This window comes from Coturnix japonica, chromosome 1 (genome assembly GCF_054131305.1).
Source record: "Coturnix japonica strain WE chromosome 1, WE-NBRP24, whole genome shotgun sequence".
Taxonomy (NCBI): Eukaryota; Metazoa; Chordata; class Aves; order Galliformes; family Phasianidae; genus Coturnix; species Coturnix japonica.
The window spans coordinates 131,504,107-131,523,296 of NC_140663.1; the positions used below are offsets into that span (position 1 = coordinate 131,504,107).

The following is a 19,190-nucleotide window of genomic DNA, read 5'->3' on the forward strand; positions in this document are numbered from 1 at the left end:
ATGTAGACTTCCATTTCTGTTTGCTATTCTTCATTTCCATAAAACAGCATAATGATGTTTAAATATTACGTAGATATGGATCTGGCAACCAAGCAGTTCATCTGTATGCATGAATCCAGAATCTCACTTAAAACTATACCTACTGGAAAATTTCAGCTCCCAACAGTTTTGTTGGTGTCGACAGTCAGAATTTCCAAATATTGGCGACCAGATACCCTGATGGGGGAGGAAAAGCATATTCAGAAGCCCCTGTGTCTTTACATACTTGAGTCTCACACTTCTAGGATTAATGACATCTTCACAGAATCACAGAATCACTTTGGTTGGAAGGGATCTCAAGAGATCACTGAGCCCAGTGCCTCTACTAAAGCACGTACTCTTCAGCAGGCTGCGCAGGTAGGCATCTGGAGGGATTCTGAATATCCCCAAAGAAGGAAACTCCACAACTACTCCAGGCAACCTGTTCTAGTTCTCTGTCACCCTCACTGTAAAGAAGTTCTTCTACATATTTGAGTGGAACTTCCCGTGTTCCAGGTTTTGGCCACTGCTCCTAGTCCTGTAACTACACACCACTAAAAAGAATCTGGTCTCATCCAATTGCCTCCTGCGTTTTAGATATTTATAAACATTGATCACATCCCTCAGTCTTCTCAAGGCTGAACAGCCCCAAATCTCTCTGCCTTCCTACTCCTGGCTCCACACTGCCACTTGAAATCCAAACCCAGTGTCTAAGAGCAGTGTTCAAACACTCCATGAACTCATGGGGCTGTGACCACAGCCCCATGCAGCTCGTTCCATGCCCACCGCCCTGTGGTGCAGACCCTGTCCCTGACCCCCAGCTGCCCCTACCCTGACAGCTCCATGCCGTTCCCTCGGGCCCTGTCGCTGTCACACATAGCAGAGCTCAGCGCTGCCCTCCGCTCCCTATGAGGAGCTGCAGCCGCCATCAGGTCTCCCCTCAGCTCCTCTGCTCTGGGCTGAACAAACCACGGGACTTCAGCTGCCCTTCACATACACTGTGCTCTCCAGACCCTCCAACATCATCACAACCCTCCTTTACGTGCTCTCGAATAGTTTAACATCCCTTTCCTGTGGCTCCAAACCTGCACCCAATGCTGGAGGTGAGGTCACAGAGCACAGGGCAGAGCAGGACAACCTCTTCTCTTGGTAGCGGTGCTGAACCTGATGTACCCCAAGGCAGAGTTGGCCCTTTTGGCTTCCAGAGCACACTTGCTTGCTTGGATTCAGCCTGCCATCAGCTGCAATGTCCAGATCCCTCTTTGCAAGACTGCTCTTCAGCATTTGCCCCCAGTGGAGCAAACTCACAGAATCACAGAATGACCTGGGTTGGAAGGGACCTCAAGGATCATGTAGTTCCAACCCCCCTGCCTGGCAGGGCCACCAAACATACACCTTTACTAGATCAGGTTGCCCAGGGCCCTGTCCAACCTGGCCTTGAACACCTCCAAGGACGGGGCATCCACAACCTCCCTGGGCAGCCTGTTCCAGGGCCTAACCACTCTCCTAGTGAAGAACTTCCCCCTAACATCCAACCTAAATCTTCCCTCTTTCAACTTAAAACCATTTCCCCGTGTCCTGCTATTGTCAGCCCTTTCAAAGAGTTTACTCCCGTCCTGGGTGTAGGTTCCCTTCAGGTATTGAAAGGCTGCAATGAGGTCACCCCGCAACCTTCTCTTCTCCAGGCTGAACAAACCCAACTCAGCCTGTCCTCATAGGGGAGGTGCTCCAGCCCCCTGATCATCTTCGTGGCCCTCCTCAAGCCTGGCCAGAACTCCATACAAGCATGACACCAGCAGGGACAGCGTTCAGAAACACCGTTTGGGGGTTGATTTATGTGGCCCACGGCTGCGTTGGCCGTTCCTGTCACTGAGACCACGGTAGGGACGTAAGTCTGTTTTGGGGGAGGGAGAGACTCCAGGGGTCGGGACCCTCGGAGGGGGTGGGAGGGGGTGGGGGGGGAGGCTGCAGGAGGAGGGGGTGGCGAGGCGATCCGCAGCCGCTCCCTCTGCCTGCGGAGCCGGCCGAGCCGAGCGGTGCCGATCCGCTCCGAGCATTGCCGCACGTGGGTACGTGACGGCGAGCCGGGCCGGCGGGGCAGCGCGGCTCCTCCTCCCCCGGCGCCCGCCGGCGACTGGGCGCCGAGGCTGCGGCGGGCGGGCGGGCGACGAGGGGCGGGGGGTGGTTGCCTCCCCTGCGCGGCGGAGCGGGGCGCAGCGGCAGCCGGGGCCGGAGGCGAGCGGCCCGAGCGGGCGAGGGCGAGAGGCGTCGCGGGGCGGCGGGGACTGCAGGGCAGCGGCGGGGGCTGCGGGCGGGGTCCGCCCCGCGGCCGGCAGCCGGTCTCTCCGCCTCGAGTCGGGCTTCGCCGGGTGCTGGTGGTGCGCTCTCCCGCCGCGGGGCTGCACAATGGCAGTCGTTCAGTAGGATGGATCCTGCCGTGGCTTTTGTTCTGCAGATCCACCCATCCTCCTAGCAGTCAAGTGCCAGGCTATGGTTGTCTCTCTGGGGATCCTTCTGCCGCGTTCTGCCGGTGTCTCCGATGAGGTTTTGGCCTCGGCCGGGATTTCGCTACCGTACTTTTCGTTTGGCTTCGCTCTGAAAAAGGGATTTTTGGTTGTTTTATTTTTTTGGGTATTTTTTTTTTTGTGTGTGTGTGTGTCTCTTCACGCTTTTGGTTATAATCCAATGTTGATCTTAGGGGAATAACCATTGAGCCCGGCTGAGAAAAAAAAAAAGCATCCATTGAAAAGTCTCAAAGAAATATACCACGTGAGGAAAAAAAAAAAAACAACAACCCCACAAAACCCAACAAAATAAAAACCAACAAAAAAACTGGGAGAAGATCGGAATATAACCGCCTTTTCTATGATAAAACTGGTGCCCCTCTTCAGGAGAACTGGTCTCAATTTATTATTATGCAACCGCAAGGATCTCTTCTTTCTCAGGGTGTATAAGCTGCTGGATTGCTTTTCGCCCAAATCAATGTGGTTTCTTTGGAACATTTTCAGCAAAGGATCGCATATGCTGCAGTGTCTTTGTGGCAAGAGTCTTAAGAAAAACAAGAACCAAACTGGTAAGCAATGCATTGCACCGCGTTGTTTTCCTTTATGCTGCCCTGTCTGTTGCTCGCCGAGGTAGATCTGCAATCCTGCCGAGAAGGGGGGATAGAGCGAGGCCGGCACGGACATGCATGTATGTGTATGAATAAGCGAGGAGCGGTACGGTTTAGCTTCAGCCACTGTCACCACGGAGAAAATGTAGATATCTATGACCAAAGGCGACCCCAGGCCGGGCTGCATCTCCTAGTTTCGTGGGCTATTTCTGAGGATGAAACTTTTATATCGGAGGGGCAGCCGGTGCATTCTCCCCACTGTCCCCAGAGCCCACCCCCGGGGCTGCCGGCTGGGAGGGGGCCCGGCCTCGTGCGTGCTGTTACCAGCCGGCCCTGTACCGCACTTTGTGCTTGGTTTACAGCGCGTTCCCCCTCCGCACCCACCCACCTTCCTCGGCTCTCTGAAGTCAGTCCCCCTCCCCCACTTTAGCACTCCCCCCTGGGACCTCGGGCCAGAGGGGGGCGGTGAGGAAAGGGTCGCTTTCCTTGGGCCGCTGCCCGGACGGACGCTAAGGCTCTGTGCTCCCCCCCACTCCGTCTCCCGTTGCCGGGCTGACCCCTCCGCTCTGCCCCCGGCCCCATTGCTGCCTGCAGCCGGCATCATAAGCTTCGCTCCGGTCCTGCTCCGACAGTGGAAACTTGCGGTGCATTACATAAGAAATGCAAATGCGGCTGCCCCGGGTCGCCTGGCCCGGTGGGTCACGCTGCTGCTGTTGCATTCTTCCCTCCCGCTCGGGGCGGCCGGGAGTGTCGGCGGCTTTTCAGGGAAAACGGTCCTCCCACCCGCCTCCCCCGGGCTCGGGTCCCCCCAGCTCCTGCCCGCTCCCCCCTGGCCGGTGGGATGTCCGCAAGCACCTGCGGACGGGGGGAGGCGAGGGATGCTGCGTGTGTGCGTGGTGCGGGTGTGTGCCGGCTGCCCTGCGGCGGCAGCTCCCGAGCAGGAGGCTCCTGACGCCGGCACTGCAGTGTAGTAGATCATAGGCTCTCGTTGCCTCTCTGACACCCCAACACCAACAAGCTGCAACCCTGGCAGCCCGCACCCCTCTCCGCCCCCGGCTCTCGCTTTGCCCAGCTCGGTGCCGTTGCGGAGCCGTGGTGGGCGTCTCGGCGGATTTATTAACCCCCCCCCCCACATCCCCAGGCTCTCCTGTTCCCTCCCGGCTCTGCAGCAGCGAACGGCCACCTCTCAGAATACCAAAGAGGCCGAAATGCCCCGCTTTGGGCTCGAGAGCGGCTGCAGCGCTCAGCTCCCTCGGGCTCCGCTCCCCTTTGGCACTGCAGAGAGCCCGGGGGGGGGGGGGGTGGGAGGGGGACAGCTTCCCCCTGGGGCGGTCCGGGGCAGGGCAGCCGGGGGGGGCGGCTCCTGCAGGGCCGTGAGCGTGGCGCGGTGCGGAGCTGAGGGGCGATGCTCCAGGAAAGTATTCAGGGCCATGGTGGTCTGCAGCCCTTCCAGCCCGCATCCCTGGATACAGACCACAGGCCGGGGTCAGGGGTCCCCCTCCGTCCGCTCCGTTCTGAGTGGAGGGATGCGAAATCTCGGCCCCGCGCTGAGCGGACGATACTGGGGAAGGCTCAGCCTGGCCGCCGGTATTTGGGCAACAGGCGCTGATGCTCCACGGCACTTCCCCTGCGCCAGCCCCGCGGTGCCCGCAGGACAGCGGCGACTCTCCTGTCGAAGGCTCTTCCCTGTCCCCCGCGCCCCAGCCCCGTTCTTCACCCACCAAACTTTTCGAGAGCTTTTGGGTCTCCTGAGGCACAGCTGCTGCTGAGCCAACCGGGCAGAAAATCGGGCAGGTTGGGCAGCTGCTACCGCAGGTTGCTCAGCTATTTTTGGCCTGATGCACTTTTTTTTCCACTTCTTCTTCTTTTTTTTTTTTTTTTTTCCAACCCCCTTGAGGTAGCCTCTTTCTTTACAGCAGTGGGTGGCTCTTGTCCAGGTGCTCTGCACTGTGCCCTCTCCCTGTGCCCACCTCCTCCAGGGCTCAGCGGTCACCCCGAGGGCCCTGCTGCAGCAAAAAGCAGTGTGGGACCAGAGCATGGGGAGCACAGTAAATGGTGCCAGGGGCTCTGATGGGGCTGCAGCAGCTGTGGGCTATCTGTTGGAATGCTTTGTTTCAAATGAGAGATCCTGGAAAGCGTCTTTTGTTTCCTATAATTATTCACCTCCATTAGGAGAAAACTTTGAGGATGAAGTGATGAAGTGTGGCGTTGCTTGCACTGATTCTTTTGTTGGGCTTAAGATGACATGGGGAAGGAGAGCACCTCTGGGTGGTTTTTAAAGCAAACGGAGGAAGAGCTGAGCATTTTTCACCCAAAGCCAGCTACCCATGGGAGATAGGTTGGCTGGTTGGAGTGGGACATGCCCCCCATGGATCACATTTCCCTCTTGGTGGCATCCAGCAGACAGAGGATGTATCACGTTTCCTCTCCATTTACCTCCAAGGAGAGGCATCTCTCCAAGTCAGTCAGGGGTGCTGACAGGAGAGTGGATGGAAATTGGCATTGCTATTAATATGCTGCTGATAAAGGAGTTTAGTTTCTGGTATTATCAATCTCAGATCAATCTCAAGCACAAAACCTATTTAAAAAGAACTTCTGATGTGCGGGTTGTGCCTAAACTGGGATCTTTGTGTCATCCCCATAAAGCAGTCAGGCTGTCCTTTCACAGCTGCTCATCATTTAAAAAAGTTTCTAAGCATAGTCATGAAAGATAAAAGCAGAAGCTTGGGTCCTGTTCATGAGATCTATGGTGACCATCATTATCCCTGTCTGAAGTAAACTGGGGCCACTGCTGTGTTTCTAACTCATGGAAAACAAACCTCTCAATGAAAGACTAAGGGCCTCAGTAGGAGCTGCAGGATTGGGCCCTTAGAGTTCATTTCAAGCAGATCTGAAAGCATCTCTGACTGCCTAACCCCACCATTCCTACACTGTTATGAGATCCATGGTGTGTTTCTTTCCCTAGGATGTAAAACTGCCTATTTATGTGTATCTCACCTACTGAAGTTCTGTCCTCTGTGGAATACATTTTCTAAATTTATACAAATTTGATTATTGTTGATCAAATTAGATTGCATATTCTCCTTGTTAAGGGGTGAAATTTATGCCTGCTCATGAATCCCCCTCCTGTGGTGAAATGCTTACACCCAGCTCAATATCTGCTAATGATGGACCATTTATAACTGAGTTCAAATATACAAAGGATGACTTATGCTTAGAGAAAATATGATGAATGTATTTACAGATATCATTTGTTTAAATATTTATGTGTATGCTGTTTTCCTTTGAGAGTGATATTTATTCTTCTTACCTGCTTAGATTATGCTAAGTATATTAATTTTGAGCTGAAATTCCTATTGACTCCAAATTTAGGGAAGGAATGATTTAGACATTCAGAACTGGTCCCCGTGCAAAGGTTTTTTGCCCTGTCTATAAAACCTTCATCTGAAGAGGAGAGTGAGCTCGACTCGGTTTTTCAAGAGGACTTTGTGACATTAAAAAAGCAGCAGCAAAGCAGCAGAGCGTTACAGCAACTGCATAGTGGTAGTTTGTGGGGTCACTACTGAGATTTCTGTGTAATTGCAGAATGAGATGCTGCATGTCTAGAAGGTGATTAGCCAGATGAAGTGGCTGTGTGCAGACTGAGCTGTGCCGAGTACTCACAGACGTCAGGCTGCAGTGTGCCTGTAGCACTGCGTCCTGCTGGAGCGGGCTGCTTGTGGCCAGGGGTGATCCTGTTACTTTGGGAGCAGTGGCTTATTTCTATATCTCATTCTGCTGAAGATCTCCACTATGGTTTTGGGCATGCTGTTCCTGCCCTGTGCTTGGTTTTTCTGCTTGTTAAAAACTGCAGACAGTTTCTAACACTGCACGAGTGTGCTGCTGATGGCTTTGTTTTGCTCACTGCATTTCAGTGAATAATAGTTTTTTAGAGGCAAATTACTAGACAAGTCTACTGAACAACTCACTGAGTAACAAAACATTGCTTTTAAATGCTAAAATCTCTGTTGTGAAAAAAAACCTGTTGTGGTATAGCAGAGGCTTGAACAGTTAATGTACCAGGGAGCTACTTGCCTCTGTATGGAAAGTACCTGGAGATAGACTTTGCAGGACTAAGACCATATGTTAGTTCAGACAGAGCACACTTCATGCAGTGTGTTTCAGCTGTCAGAACACACTAGGAGCTGGGAGGAAAGTCTTCTTTTTGCAGGCCATGTGATGAAATGCTCAAAGGAGTACATTTGTCTTCAGGCTGGATATTAAAAGAATTATTTATCATTTTCTTGAAGTGGATCCTGACATGTTATGAGCCACTCAGAAGAACTGACAATTATAATTGCAAAGAGATGGTTCTTGTCTCCATGATGGGCTGAACACAGAGAGAGTAGAATGTATGCTTGTAATGTGTCCTTTTGAATATACTGTACACTAAAGGTAAATAGCAAACAAAGCTGCTATTCAAATCAGGAACACACTGTCTTTGAAGAGGATATTTCTGAGGGTGAAACCTCAAAATCATTAAGTGACAGATTTTTAATGGATGAATGAAATGCAGGCTTTGTGTGCCTGCAGCCTACTCTATTAAAAGCACTCACATTAAATATTATAAAGGGAAGTAAACAGTTGCTGATGAAGCAGTGTTGAGATGTCAGAATAATAATATCCAGAGTAAAAGTCACCGTATAAGTCAGAAGAATAACATCTTCTGTACTAAAGTTCAATATTATGTTGAACATAAACAATATTTTAATAGTGGGAGAGTTACTACTGGATGGTTGTGAATGGTAAATACGATCAAGTGGCACTCCATTGGTGATAGAAATTGATGATATAATTTTAATGTCTATATTCTGTGTTTGGACCCTGACACCTGCTTATTTTACTTATAGCTTCTAACTGGGAACAGCATGAGGAATTGCACTGAACAACTTTACTGTGTGTATGCAGAAGGTAGTAGCATGGAAATTACTTGGCCTGATCATTTGGTGGCACTGAAATGAGCCAGGTCCCATAGGGCGGTAGAATTGTACCAAGTCTAAACATTTTAATTCCACTGGAATTGTTTAGGCTTTTCTATCAGACCGTGACACAAAATAAGCTGTAATCCCTGATGAAAGATTTGTTTTGAGGGGATTCCAGAAAGGTACGATATGGGAATAGACTTTGCTGTTCTCTGAGAATTCATCACACTGTCCATGTTTTCTCATGTGGTTTTGTAATTCAGAAAGATAAGAATAGGATGAGGATGAAGAATGTGTAGGACTGGTGCTTCAGCTGTTGAACATCTCCTATCTCCAGCACTGGGCAGTAGCTGGAGCAAGAAAAAGGTAATAAACAAGGCAAATCTAGATTTGATCCTTCTCCTAATATATCCTGCCATTTTTTTAGTCATTACCAGACTGTCATAAATCTCTTTCTTCAGGCCTCTGTGTTTATCAGGCTCTGAAGGAGCTATACACCTTTACTTGTCAAAGAACGTTTTTATTTCAGCCTTCAAAATCTTTGCATGACTCCTAGTGGGCTCCGTGTAACTGTGCGTTGTGCTGTGGAAAGGGCACGGAGGGGTTGTGCTTTCAGTGGGTGCTCTTTAGTCTTCTTTGGAGAAACAGAGGTGGACCCTGCTATTCCCAGTTTGCTTTTGTGGTTACTGATGAGGAAATTTTCAGGGGAATCTTATCTATAAGGTGAAGGTCAATTCCTTTGCAGTGCCTTCTTCCTTGAACTGCCAGAACACAAGCATTTCTATTGTCTCCATTCCCATGCAGATAACTTGCCTTTGCTGAGGATGTGGGATGTCTCTGGCTTCTGAGAACAGAGATGAGGCAATAACTGACACATTCCTTTGCATGGGGAATCTGCTTTTGTGGTCCTGCTGCAGCCAGTGGATTTTCTAGGCCTATGGGGTACAGAAGCATCTTCCAGGAGGCGCATGTTGCCACTAAGTCCTTCTTCTTGAGGGAAAAGGTGGATATTGCTCCTTGAACAAGCTTTTAAGGAATCAAGCTCTAGTGTCATTGAAAACTAGAATTTATATCACTGCTGAACAGTTGGAACAGAAGAGAGAGCTTGCATATAAAATCAAAGTCTTCTGTTTACATATGATCCTCTTGGTTCTCAGCAGGAAATCTAGAAGAATTTCATTGTCCCTTAATGAGGTGTTGAGTTGAAAATGTTAATTTAAAGAAAACAAGTTTGCCAGACTTGTTACTTTTTCAGTAAATGTATTTCTAAGTGTGTCTTGCTACATTTAAACAAGATGCCTAGATAACAGTTCCTAGTTCACATTTCTCATTAGAAAAGTGCTTTGTGGAGTGCTGCCTCTGTCTGGCAGTTTCAACACATATCACTCATTGCTAAGATAGGTAAATTTACAGACATTAAATGACATGAACAGGAACTAACAGTGCAAAACACAGTAGAAAATATAAGAAAAGATGTGGAAAAATTATAAAGTAAGGAGTTCCTTAAAAAATAAAATAAAATTCCAGAACTCATTAGCATAGCAGTATCTTATAAAATAGATTGTCCTATCAGGAATATCTCAATAAAAGTTAAATTTATAGTAAAGCTTATTAATTCATAGGGCTCATGGCATGAATAAAACAGTTTACAGTTTAAATGCTCTTCCAACTAGAAAGTGTGTATGGACATGCATACTGCTATTGGTCCCCAAGAAGTTGAACCCAAATGTGATTTAGATGGATGATCCCACTAAGAGATCAGCTCAACATTTCAGATGTGAATTAGCTTCAGGCCAAATATGACTTATGTCATGCAGCAATTTCCTCCTGAATCTGATACATTTTCCATACATATTTGTGACTTTCTGGCTCGAAAAACGAGGTTATACAGACTTTCAGTACCAATATTTAGTAATCTCCTGTCTTTAATTAGGTCTGTTGTATCTCCATGAACATGATCTTCACCCATCCCAGACACTGCAACCTCCACCGTAGCCTTTCACATCTCTGTTTTTTCATCCTCTGCTTGTGCAGACACCTCAATTTTTAAATTTTTTTTTCCTTTGGATTAAGATCTGTGAGGAAAATTAGCCCTTAATTATGTTTCTTTCTGATGTTTTTAAGTTCTCTATGCTGTGAGTAATTAGCTAGTGGCAGTGAGCAGAGCTACCTCACGGGTTATTGCTGAAGTAACTGATATTTATGATGGATGATGGATTGTTCTGTTTTATGGGGCATGAGCTGTATGAGTGATTAATTTCCCCCTTTCTGCTAATTTACAGTAGTGAAACAGTCACAGAAGAACATAAATGTAGAGGCAGCAAAGCAGCAGCAATTGATTAGGAAAAGACAGTAAAGTCAGCAAGAGGATTCAGAAGGCCCAAGAACAAATTCTACCCCTTTTATTGTCTTGATTATTGCTTGAACATATTTCTTGTTTGAGGATAAAATACTTGATGTGGGATTCTGCAGTTAAAAAGCTTCCAGGAAAATTTTCTGGATAATATCACTGATCTTTTTTTCCTCGACCTGGAACAGAACAAGTTGTAGGTCCTTGGCACTGCCTGCTCATGACTCCTTAAAACTGTTCCCAGGAATTCTCTGAGAACTTCACATATGTCCATTACTTCAGCAGGGTACAGACAGAGTGAACTTGTAGTCTGCGTCTTCTTTACCTCTGATTAACCTTTCATTATGCTTTGATTAACCTTGTTTGCCATTCATTGGATTTCATGTTTCATACTGCGGTTTGGAGACATTATTGTATAAGAAGATTATAACTTGCCACTGTAATGCGACATACTCTTGGGTTCCTGCTGACTGGGGGCATTTGTGACAAAATAGGTGACTGTATGCATTATTACTCTCCATGTTCTGAAATACTGAGCTCTGCTTGAATGCAAAGGAATTTGAAATATGTCGAAGATTCACCTATAGCACAAACTCTTTTTCTGTGGAACAGCTCCTAAAAAGAGTACAGGATAGTTTTACAGCTAATATGTCATTATGTAGTGTTTGTGTTTAAGACCAGCATTTTCTGAGAAAGGCCTTATTTTGTTTTCAGTGCTGACAATGGTGGAGTTGTAGAAATGTAATAGGAGAAGAAAAGTGGTTGTAGCTTCCTCAGCAATAGCTGTCTGAGTAAAATCAATGAGTTTAATCATGGTGGGAGGAATGGGTGCCAAGGAAGTAGGAATGGATTCATTGTGATTTTGTGTTCAGCTGTCTTCCCTCATTTCGGTTGATCTTTGCGGTTTATAAAAGATGATGTATCTGGGGTGTTACTGACATGAAGTGAAGATGAATCCTGTGATTTGTGGGCGCATAAGATATTCTCTCTTCTCTGAAAGTTTTCAATGGGAGTGTACTTTAGAAGACAGTGGAAGAAGTTCTTTAGGTACTAAGCTTTTCTTACTACCATGAAAGTACATGTCAGTTTTGAGCGTTGCCATACACCAATGAGGAAAAATGCAATCCAAGGACTTTCTCAAGATGCTGAATTAGGCATGGTGCTCGCTCTTAAAAAAACCTAAACCGTTAAACACAATGGGAAGAAAAAAGTAACCTAAGGATACGCAGATGAAAAGCATGACATTTCAATGTTTGTCTACTTTGTGACCTCTTAGATGGTGGATCAGCTGGACCACCTATAGGTTGACAAAAGAGATGGCAGTTTAGAACCTTCTAACCAGAGCAGAAGTAAACTGTAAGTTGTGCAGACTAGGTTAAAACCTTTTAATAAAATGTCAGGAGAAATGGCAAAATGAAAGTTTATTACATTTTCTGAGACCAATTTTCTTTGGCTTTCAGTGACTAACTGCAATGATTACGGCTTAAGTTGGCTGCCAAAAAGAATACTTGCTAATAAATTTCAGAGGGAAGATTGGAAAAAGATAAATACTAAGCCCTTGTAGTCATATATATAGGTTAAGAATTTGGGGGTGGAACTTGATGAAGTTAGAACAAAAGTAAGTCAGAATGTGATGTTAGTACATTAGGTGAGATTTTTTTTTTAAAGTGCTATGTAGATGATATTTGAATAGTGTGGGATGCTCTCTCTCCCACTTATTCTCAGAGGGAGATGAAAAACCAGAATGACAAAAGAAATTATAAAGTAAATAATAAAGGGATTAAAGGAATATGTAGTCATTTAGAAAGGTTATCAGCAGAAAGTCCTTCAGGCAAACAGAATTTAGAAATTCTTCAGTCTACTTATCAGTTGAAGAGCAAACAGACCTGAAATTTAAGGACATTTTCATCAAAAACATCTATTTGTAGAAGTGTTCCTTTACCAAGGACATGTAAGAGTTATATTTGATAAGAGTCTAGATTCTCTGAATGTATTCCATTTATAGCTACCTTGTTAAAGGTGAGATACCCTTGTAAATGTTGCTTTGCTTTCACAAATGCAGGTACTCTCATGAGTCTATTGTTCACTGTTGCACAGCTCTGAAACAATGGCCTCCAGGGTGACCTTTACTGAGTGTCCTGTGCCTCTTGCCTCCTTGCTGGCATGTGGATATGTGCCATCCATCTGCATGAGCATGCCTAGTAGCCCTTGGTGTTCTGAACCTTCATGGGCATGAGATATCCTCCTACATGTGCCCCAGCTGCCTGCCGGCTCACCAGAGGATTCACACTTGAGTCTGCCTGGGAGGGAGGACATCAAGCTAACCTTAAACTGTCGGTGCATCTGCTGCTGAGAGGAAATACATTCATCCACCCTCCCAACCCCCCCCCCCCCCCCAAGTTTGATCTAGAACACAACTATTAAAATGCAATGTCTATGGTTCTTTGGATCTTTGGCTTGCTTTGGCTTGGTGAATCTTTTCATCAGATACCATCAACTAAGCAATATAGATGTATCCAAACCTGGAAGCATTTACGTAGTTTTTTTTTCTTTCTTTACTAAGAGATTTCTAAGGCATTTCTACACTCATGCAGGCATTAATGCAGGTTTGACATTATTTTGAGTTTTTCTTCCTATACTTCTTTATGTCCAGACAAGTAGGCCAAGAACATTACGTGATATTGAGACCAAACAGATCACCACAAATCTCCAGCAATAAGTTTATTTTGTAGATCCTAAAGTAATGTTGCAGAGAGATACAGTCTCTTCTTGTTAACAGATGACAAGTAAGGATAGTGCAACCTGTACTCCTTCAGTTGGGCTGTGATATCCTTCCCCCCACCTTAAACTCTTCCTACTAGCTGAGAAACAGAAGCCTGCGTTTATACTACTTGATTAAAGAGGGAGAGGGATTCACCCATGACCAAATGGCTCTTAATGTCTTCTTCCACCAGAGCATTCCTGTGATATTATGTTTTCTTGATATTGTAGAAATTGTATTGCGGTTCAGATGTAAGATGTTCTCCAATCTTTAGGAACAGGTTAAATCACCGCATTATATATTTTCAGTGTTCAGAAAATGAAACTGGAATTTCTTATTTTTTGTTGCTTATACAAAAAGATATGAGGTTCAACTCAGAACTGGAAGCCATGGAAGCATATGGGAAGTCCAGAACTCAGCCTTACTTCCTTCCTTGTGAGCTATATAAAAGTATCCTTACTGAAATCATTTATATATGTCAACAAATATCTCATTTAACACACCTGAATAGGCTGGTAATAAAATAAAGCAAAGTGATTTAGCAAAGAGGCAAGGGACACTGTTTTTCCCCTAGCAGTTACCAGACTGTAGTATTTCCTGCTTGCTTAAATTGCTTATTTGCTCTTGGATCTTTATTTATTTATTTATTTATTTATTTATTTATTTAGATTGATCCAATAAAGAAGAGTCTTGTTGCAAGAAAATGCCTTCTTGAATTTAGCTGTGTGAACCAACAGAACTCAAATAAATGGAGCTCATTCTAGATGGAGATGCTTGATATCTTCAGAGCAGTTCTTCAGTCCTTTAGCCAAACATTTAGAAGTATATGCAGAGTATAACAGATTGAACACTGTTAGATATTTTGGACGTTAACTGGGACTTACTGTTTGAAAAATTTGGGAATGATTCAGGGGTTCGACTCAGTGATCCTTATGGTCCCTTCCAGCTCAGGATATTCTATGATTCTGTGTCCTCATTACTAATAGTCACCACCATCTCTAGCTGATTTGGGTAGAGAGAACTAGCTGATGTGGTCCAAAACTATCATGGACCTAAGTAACAAATGTGGATGATCAAGGGTCTAGCACTTACATTTAACATGATAAACAAAACCAAAAGTGACCAGAAAACCTCTTTCAACTTTGCTAAGGCAAGTTTGGGCCTCTTTCTATTAAATAAAGTATATTGTTCCGGGGTAAGGAAGAGCTGAAGGACAGGAGTTTTCCTCCATTTCCAAATGCAACCTTTCTCTTCAACTTCAAAGACTTGTGCTCACTTTATTCAATACTAACCTTATTAGGAATCACCTCTTCATCTGTGTGTGTATGTGCAACAAAGCTGGTTGATCAACTGAGTAACATATTGTTTTAATGCATGTTTATCTTCCATTTGCTGAGCTCTCTGAAATCAATCTGAGCTGCTGTTGCACATGCTTCTTGATCTCCCTTTTAATTAAAGGATATATATCTCTTTCCACATGGATACAGGTCCCCCTCTTTCCTTCTAAAGTTGTGAGAAGCGTGACTAAAGAAATTGCTACTGATTATTGATGTTTGGTGTATTATAGCAGGCTAAATGTGGGTCATGGTCTGATAATTGAAAGGATCTGCCTTGTAGTCTGACTGCTTGCTTCAGTATATATATGTGCATTTTACTTATATTAGTGAGAACTAGAGGTCATAAACCAGTTGTACATATATATTTTAAGGGAAAATCAGTTTGTACGAAGGTGTGTTTACTTTTGTATTAACTGCTAAATATCAGAAGCTTGAATTTAAGCAATTGATTTTCCTCTTTCTATGAACTCCCTGAAAACCTTGTACTGTTTCTTTGCAAATGATATACCTGAAAAAACCCAAGGATCATTACTTAATCTGCGATAAGAAAGGTGTGTATTAAACACAAAAAGAAATTATGTTTTTACTTTGTCTACAATAAAGCCAATTGTGAAATGCTCTGGTGTTAGGATATAGTTTTGTGTTGCCTTAGAACACAGTGGAGGGCAGTGTTCAGCATGTAGACTTATCACAGAGACGGGATTTTTGACTGTGAGGCCCTTTGTGAAGAGAAGTTGCTTTTGTACTTGGGGAAGGAAAGGGAGAGTTTTTTGCCTTTGACTGAGCTTTGAATTTTTCAAATCTTGTTAACTTTAAATACTCAGATTGGTTCTCATTAGTGCTCTACTCTTTAGTCTCCATAAGGAAAAGACCCTTTATTTTCTGCAGAAGACAATGAATTCCTTGTACAGATTAAAAGTGGTTCTATGTCTAAGCTACTCTTATTTCATTCTAAGCCTCCCCCATCTTCTTGTCTATTTTAACTTACAGTGGCTAATTTGCAGAACAAGTATGTCTTCTCTAGTTTGCATCCAAGGGAATTAACACATAATGAAAGTAATCTAGATCTACAGAAACCAAGTAGAGCAAGCAGCAAATGAAGAGCTGAATGAAGAACAATTCTCCACTCGCATGCACATAGTCCTCTTGGGTTTTCTTTCTAAAGAGAATTGATTTATTCATTTTTTTTCCCCCACAGGATCCCCAAGTTCTCGTTTTTACCTTTTTTTGCATTTTTTCCTTCATTCTGTTAGGAGCAGGCAATGGAGGAAACCAGAACAAACCAGAGGTTACCCAAGCAGAAGTCTCATTTTGTTGGTCATCATGAAGGGAAGAGAATTTGCATTTGTCTAGACAGATCATAGATTATCCTGAGTTGGAAAGGACTCGGAAGAATCACTGAGTCCAACTCCTGGTTCCACACAAGACCACCCAAAATTCAAATGCAGTATCTAAGAGCACTGTTTAAACATACCGTGAATCCATCAGGTTGAGGCTGTGACCACTGTACTGGGGAGCCTGTTCCACGTCCACTTTCCTCCAGTGAAGAACCCTTTACTGATATCCAATCTGAGCAGAGACAGGAGGATGCTGAGGCTCTTCTTTGGCCTTGTTGTTTATATCATCCCATCAATAGATCAGCGAGAGAGAGGGATATTCGTGTTGATGATATCTCATGAAGGACCTCAAAGCAAATTTTTATAATAGAGGGCTTGCTCGAGTTAGTAGGATTTTTAAAATCCTTTTGAAAAATCCTTCCCCCCCCCCAAAAAAAAAAAGAAAAGAAAAGAATGTAATTTCAAATTACTAACATTGTAGTATGCAGATAGTGAGCAGGTCACTTGGTAGTCCTTTCCACTGATACTCAGCACTGATTTTTTTTCTCCCTGGGAGAGATACTCAAAAACAGTACCTCAAGTCCCTGATATACTCTCATTTATTTATTTATTTAATCCAGTACAGAAAGTTCTGGCTAGTGCAGAAAGATATGGCATCTGTTGCTAGCACTAAGAATACTAATTCCTTGAGGATTAGATTTAATGGTGAGCTCATGGAACTTGTGAAAGTGCACTGGTGGAATGGCTGCCCTGGAGTGTACCGACTCTCATTATGGGGCAGTAGGTATCATCCTGCCCAATTAACTCTTCAACTGACTACAGAATAAGTGTCTATCACTGAAACAAGACACTAAGATTCTCGCTTGATGTTCACTGCTGTTTGACTTAGGAGGGCAGCTGAAACAGAGGGCTCCACAGTACTGCACACACAGTTCTTTGTGTCCTCTGCCTTTTGATCTGAGGTTGCACCGAAGCAGTCAGGCAGCTGAGGTGGTGAAGAAGTATTTTCTGGAGAGTCCATAGGAACCAGTAATATGCAATTCATTTAAATTAGTGGTGAACAGTTCTGCGTTAACAATTGTCTTAGTGCTAATAAGGAGGAGTGCCCAGAATGTAGTACTTTGTGTGCTCAAATCGAATCTGTGCTTCAAGAGGAGCCAGATCTTTTGTTATTCCCAAAGCTTTCTTACAGAAAGGACTGCACTGAAGCTTTCTTGCTCAGATATTTTTACAACCTCTTTTAACATCAGTATGTGTTTGCTTTCTTCTTTTTTCTCTTTTGTTCATAACTAGGCAAACTGTTAGCACACTCTTTTCAAGGTCAGAAATTAGCCATTGCTCCTACATTTCCCATCACAGACTCTTGAAAAGGCAACATTTTAGCTTTAATATTCCATGGCAGATGACTAGGTGGACTGCTGTTGCCCCTGGATGCACAGTAACCTAGTTAGATGTTTAGGCAGTGCTTTAATTTGTTATCCAATTACAGAGTACTTTAACCTGTATTCCCCTTTCTTTGCCCACTGAAAGACACAGGAAATTAATTTTATCAGTGTTGTGGTTTCTACCACAGTCCATCTGCTTATTCTCTTCCTTCCTGCTTAAGCTCTCACTTTTCATCTTCCTTTCAGACAAATTTGTTAGAGACAGGGTGAAAATCCTGCTTTAGAACAACCAGCTGGTACATTTTTCCACCCGGGTGTGGGTTCTGGAGCAAGGCTTCCTCACTGCTCTCTCCATTTCTGCAGGTGTCCTACAAAGCTTCTATCAGTTCACATCCTTTGCTGCTGTGCAGGGCCTCTGGAGCACTGCATGTTTCTATGCATTTGAAATCCTGGCAGATTTTAAAAAGCCTGAGAGTGGGGGCACCACTGTTGGGCTCCATGACAGATCTCCTGGTCTTCCTTCTCGTCCCTCCAGCAATGGGAGAAAGAACAAGGAGTCTGCTTTCAACACCAAAGTGACAGTTTCTGCTTGGTCCTGCTGCCAGGTGGATTTAAACGTGGCAAAGCTGTTTTGTAATGTAGGAGTGAAAAGATTTTAAACTTTTAGTTGATTTCCTGTGGGGCAAATAGTACCTTTCTGAAAACAAGCTCTACTCAGAACAAGTTGGGATGAGTCTGAATAACAGGTGGGAAGGGAGAAAACTTCTGAAATTTCTTTGAGGAGTACAAGCCTGGCTAGCTGTGGCAGCCAGTCTGTGTGTAGTAGGTTTTGCATGCGTGGAGTAAAGGGAGGAAAGAGCAAAGGCCATTAAATCCGTTTATATGCAGATGTCTCCTGCACGTGAGCTTTGGTTTTGCTTCTGAGATCTCAAAATATTTCACTATTACTAATGAAAGATTTCCTGTTCCACAGAAGGTGAAAAAACAAAGTTTTAATTCCAGTTTAGAGAGCTTTCCTGCTCTTCCATCTTCTCGCTGTGTGCTTCTCTCCCTTCCTGCTCCTCCAGGCTCATAGGTACCACACATCTGTTAATGCCTATCAAATTACCCTTATTTTGATTCTTCTTCCACGTGCTGCAGCCATTTCAGTTGTGCCTTCTCAACTTTACTCCACCTCTGGGCATACTGAAATGAAGATTTTAAAATATATCTAGATTAGAGTCAAATAAAGGCTAACTTTAGGTGGGCACAAAGAAGCATGAAGAATTTTTCAGTGGGTGATAATTCTACCACTTTTTCTTTCTTTGAGGATAAATTTTAGTTTGAAAGGTCTTGTGAGAGGTAAGGAGGTTAACACTGATGCCCACCCCACTATTAACAGTTCACAGAATTTTCTTGAAGGTGGAGTGCAAATGTCAATGGAAGAAGTTCAGTCTTTTCAAAGCTATATCCCTTCGGCTTGCAGGTCTGTTTGTGTCTCAGTGTGACAAGGATTAGTAGCAAAAAACATGTACAAATGTGCCATGTTTAAGATACATTATTCCCGAAAACTGCATAAATGTGTTTATCCTTTGAACGCCAAGAATTTTTTTTTTCTGAGTATCTTTCCTCCTATCCTTTGGTGGGTTTGTTTTTGCTTCCTTTTGTTCCTGATTTTGTTGTTTATGCTCCCTCTCTGCAGGTTTGAACTCTTTCTGTCTTGTATTATACCTCATGAAGCTTAAATAAGGTCTGATTTCACTGCATTAACTGGTTCCTAAAGTTGTGTATTGGCAATGAGCTTCACACTGAATGTTCTGTGCCATTGAATCAAATCTCAGGCTGTAGCTTTGGAGAACTGTCTGTTCAAAGATTGAAATTCATACATTGTTTGTGCCTGAACTGGTGCTTTTTGTTCATATCCTGAGTACAAAAGCGAAATACTGCCTA

General features: G+C 44.5%; 1 protein-coding gene across 5 annotated transcripts in view; it reads left to right on the forward strand.

Moving 5' to 3' along the window:
• The first annotated feature begins 2,195 nt into the window (after positions 1–2,195).
• Positions 2,196–19,190, forward strand: part of FGF14 (fibroblast growth factor 14) — a 358,569-nt gene continuing 341,574 nt past the window's right edge. For 3 of the 5 annotated variants that reach the window (XM_032442015.2, XM_032442012.2, XM_032442013.2), the window contains exon 1: positions 2,211–3,091. Coding sequence is in view for 3 of the 5 variants with exons in the window: in XM_032442012.2 (XP_032297903.1) it covers positions 2,884–3,091 (208 nt within the window). In the remaining 2 variants the exon portion in view is untranslated. Of the gene's footprint in view, positions 3,092–19,190 lie in introns of all 5 variants that reach the window. The other 2 variants (XM_085552899.1, XM_085552924.1) reach the window with 2 other exon arrangements.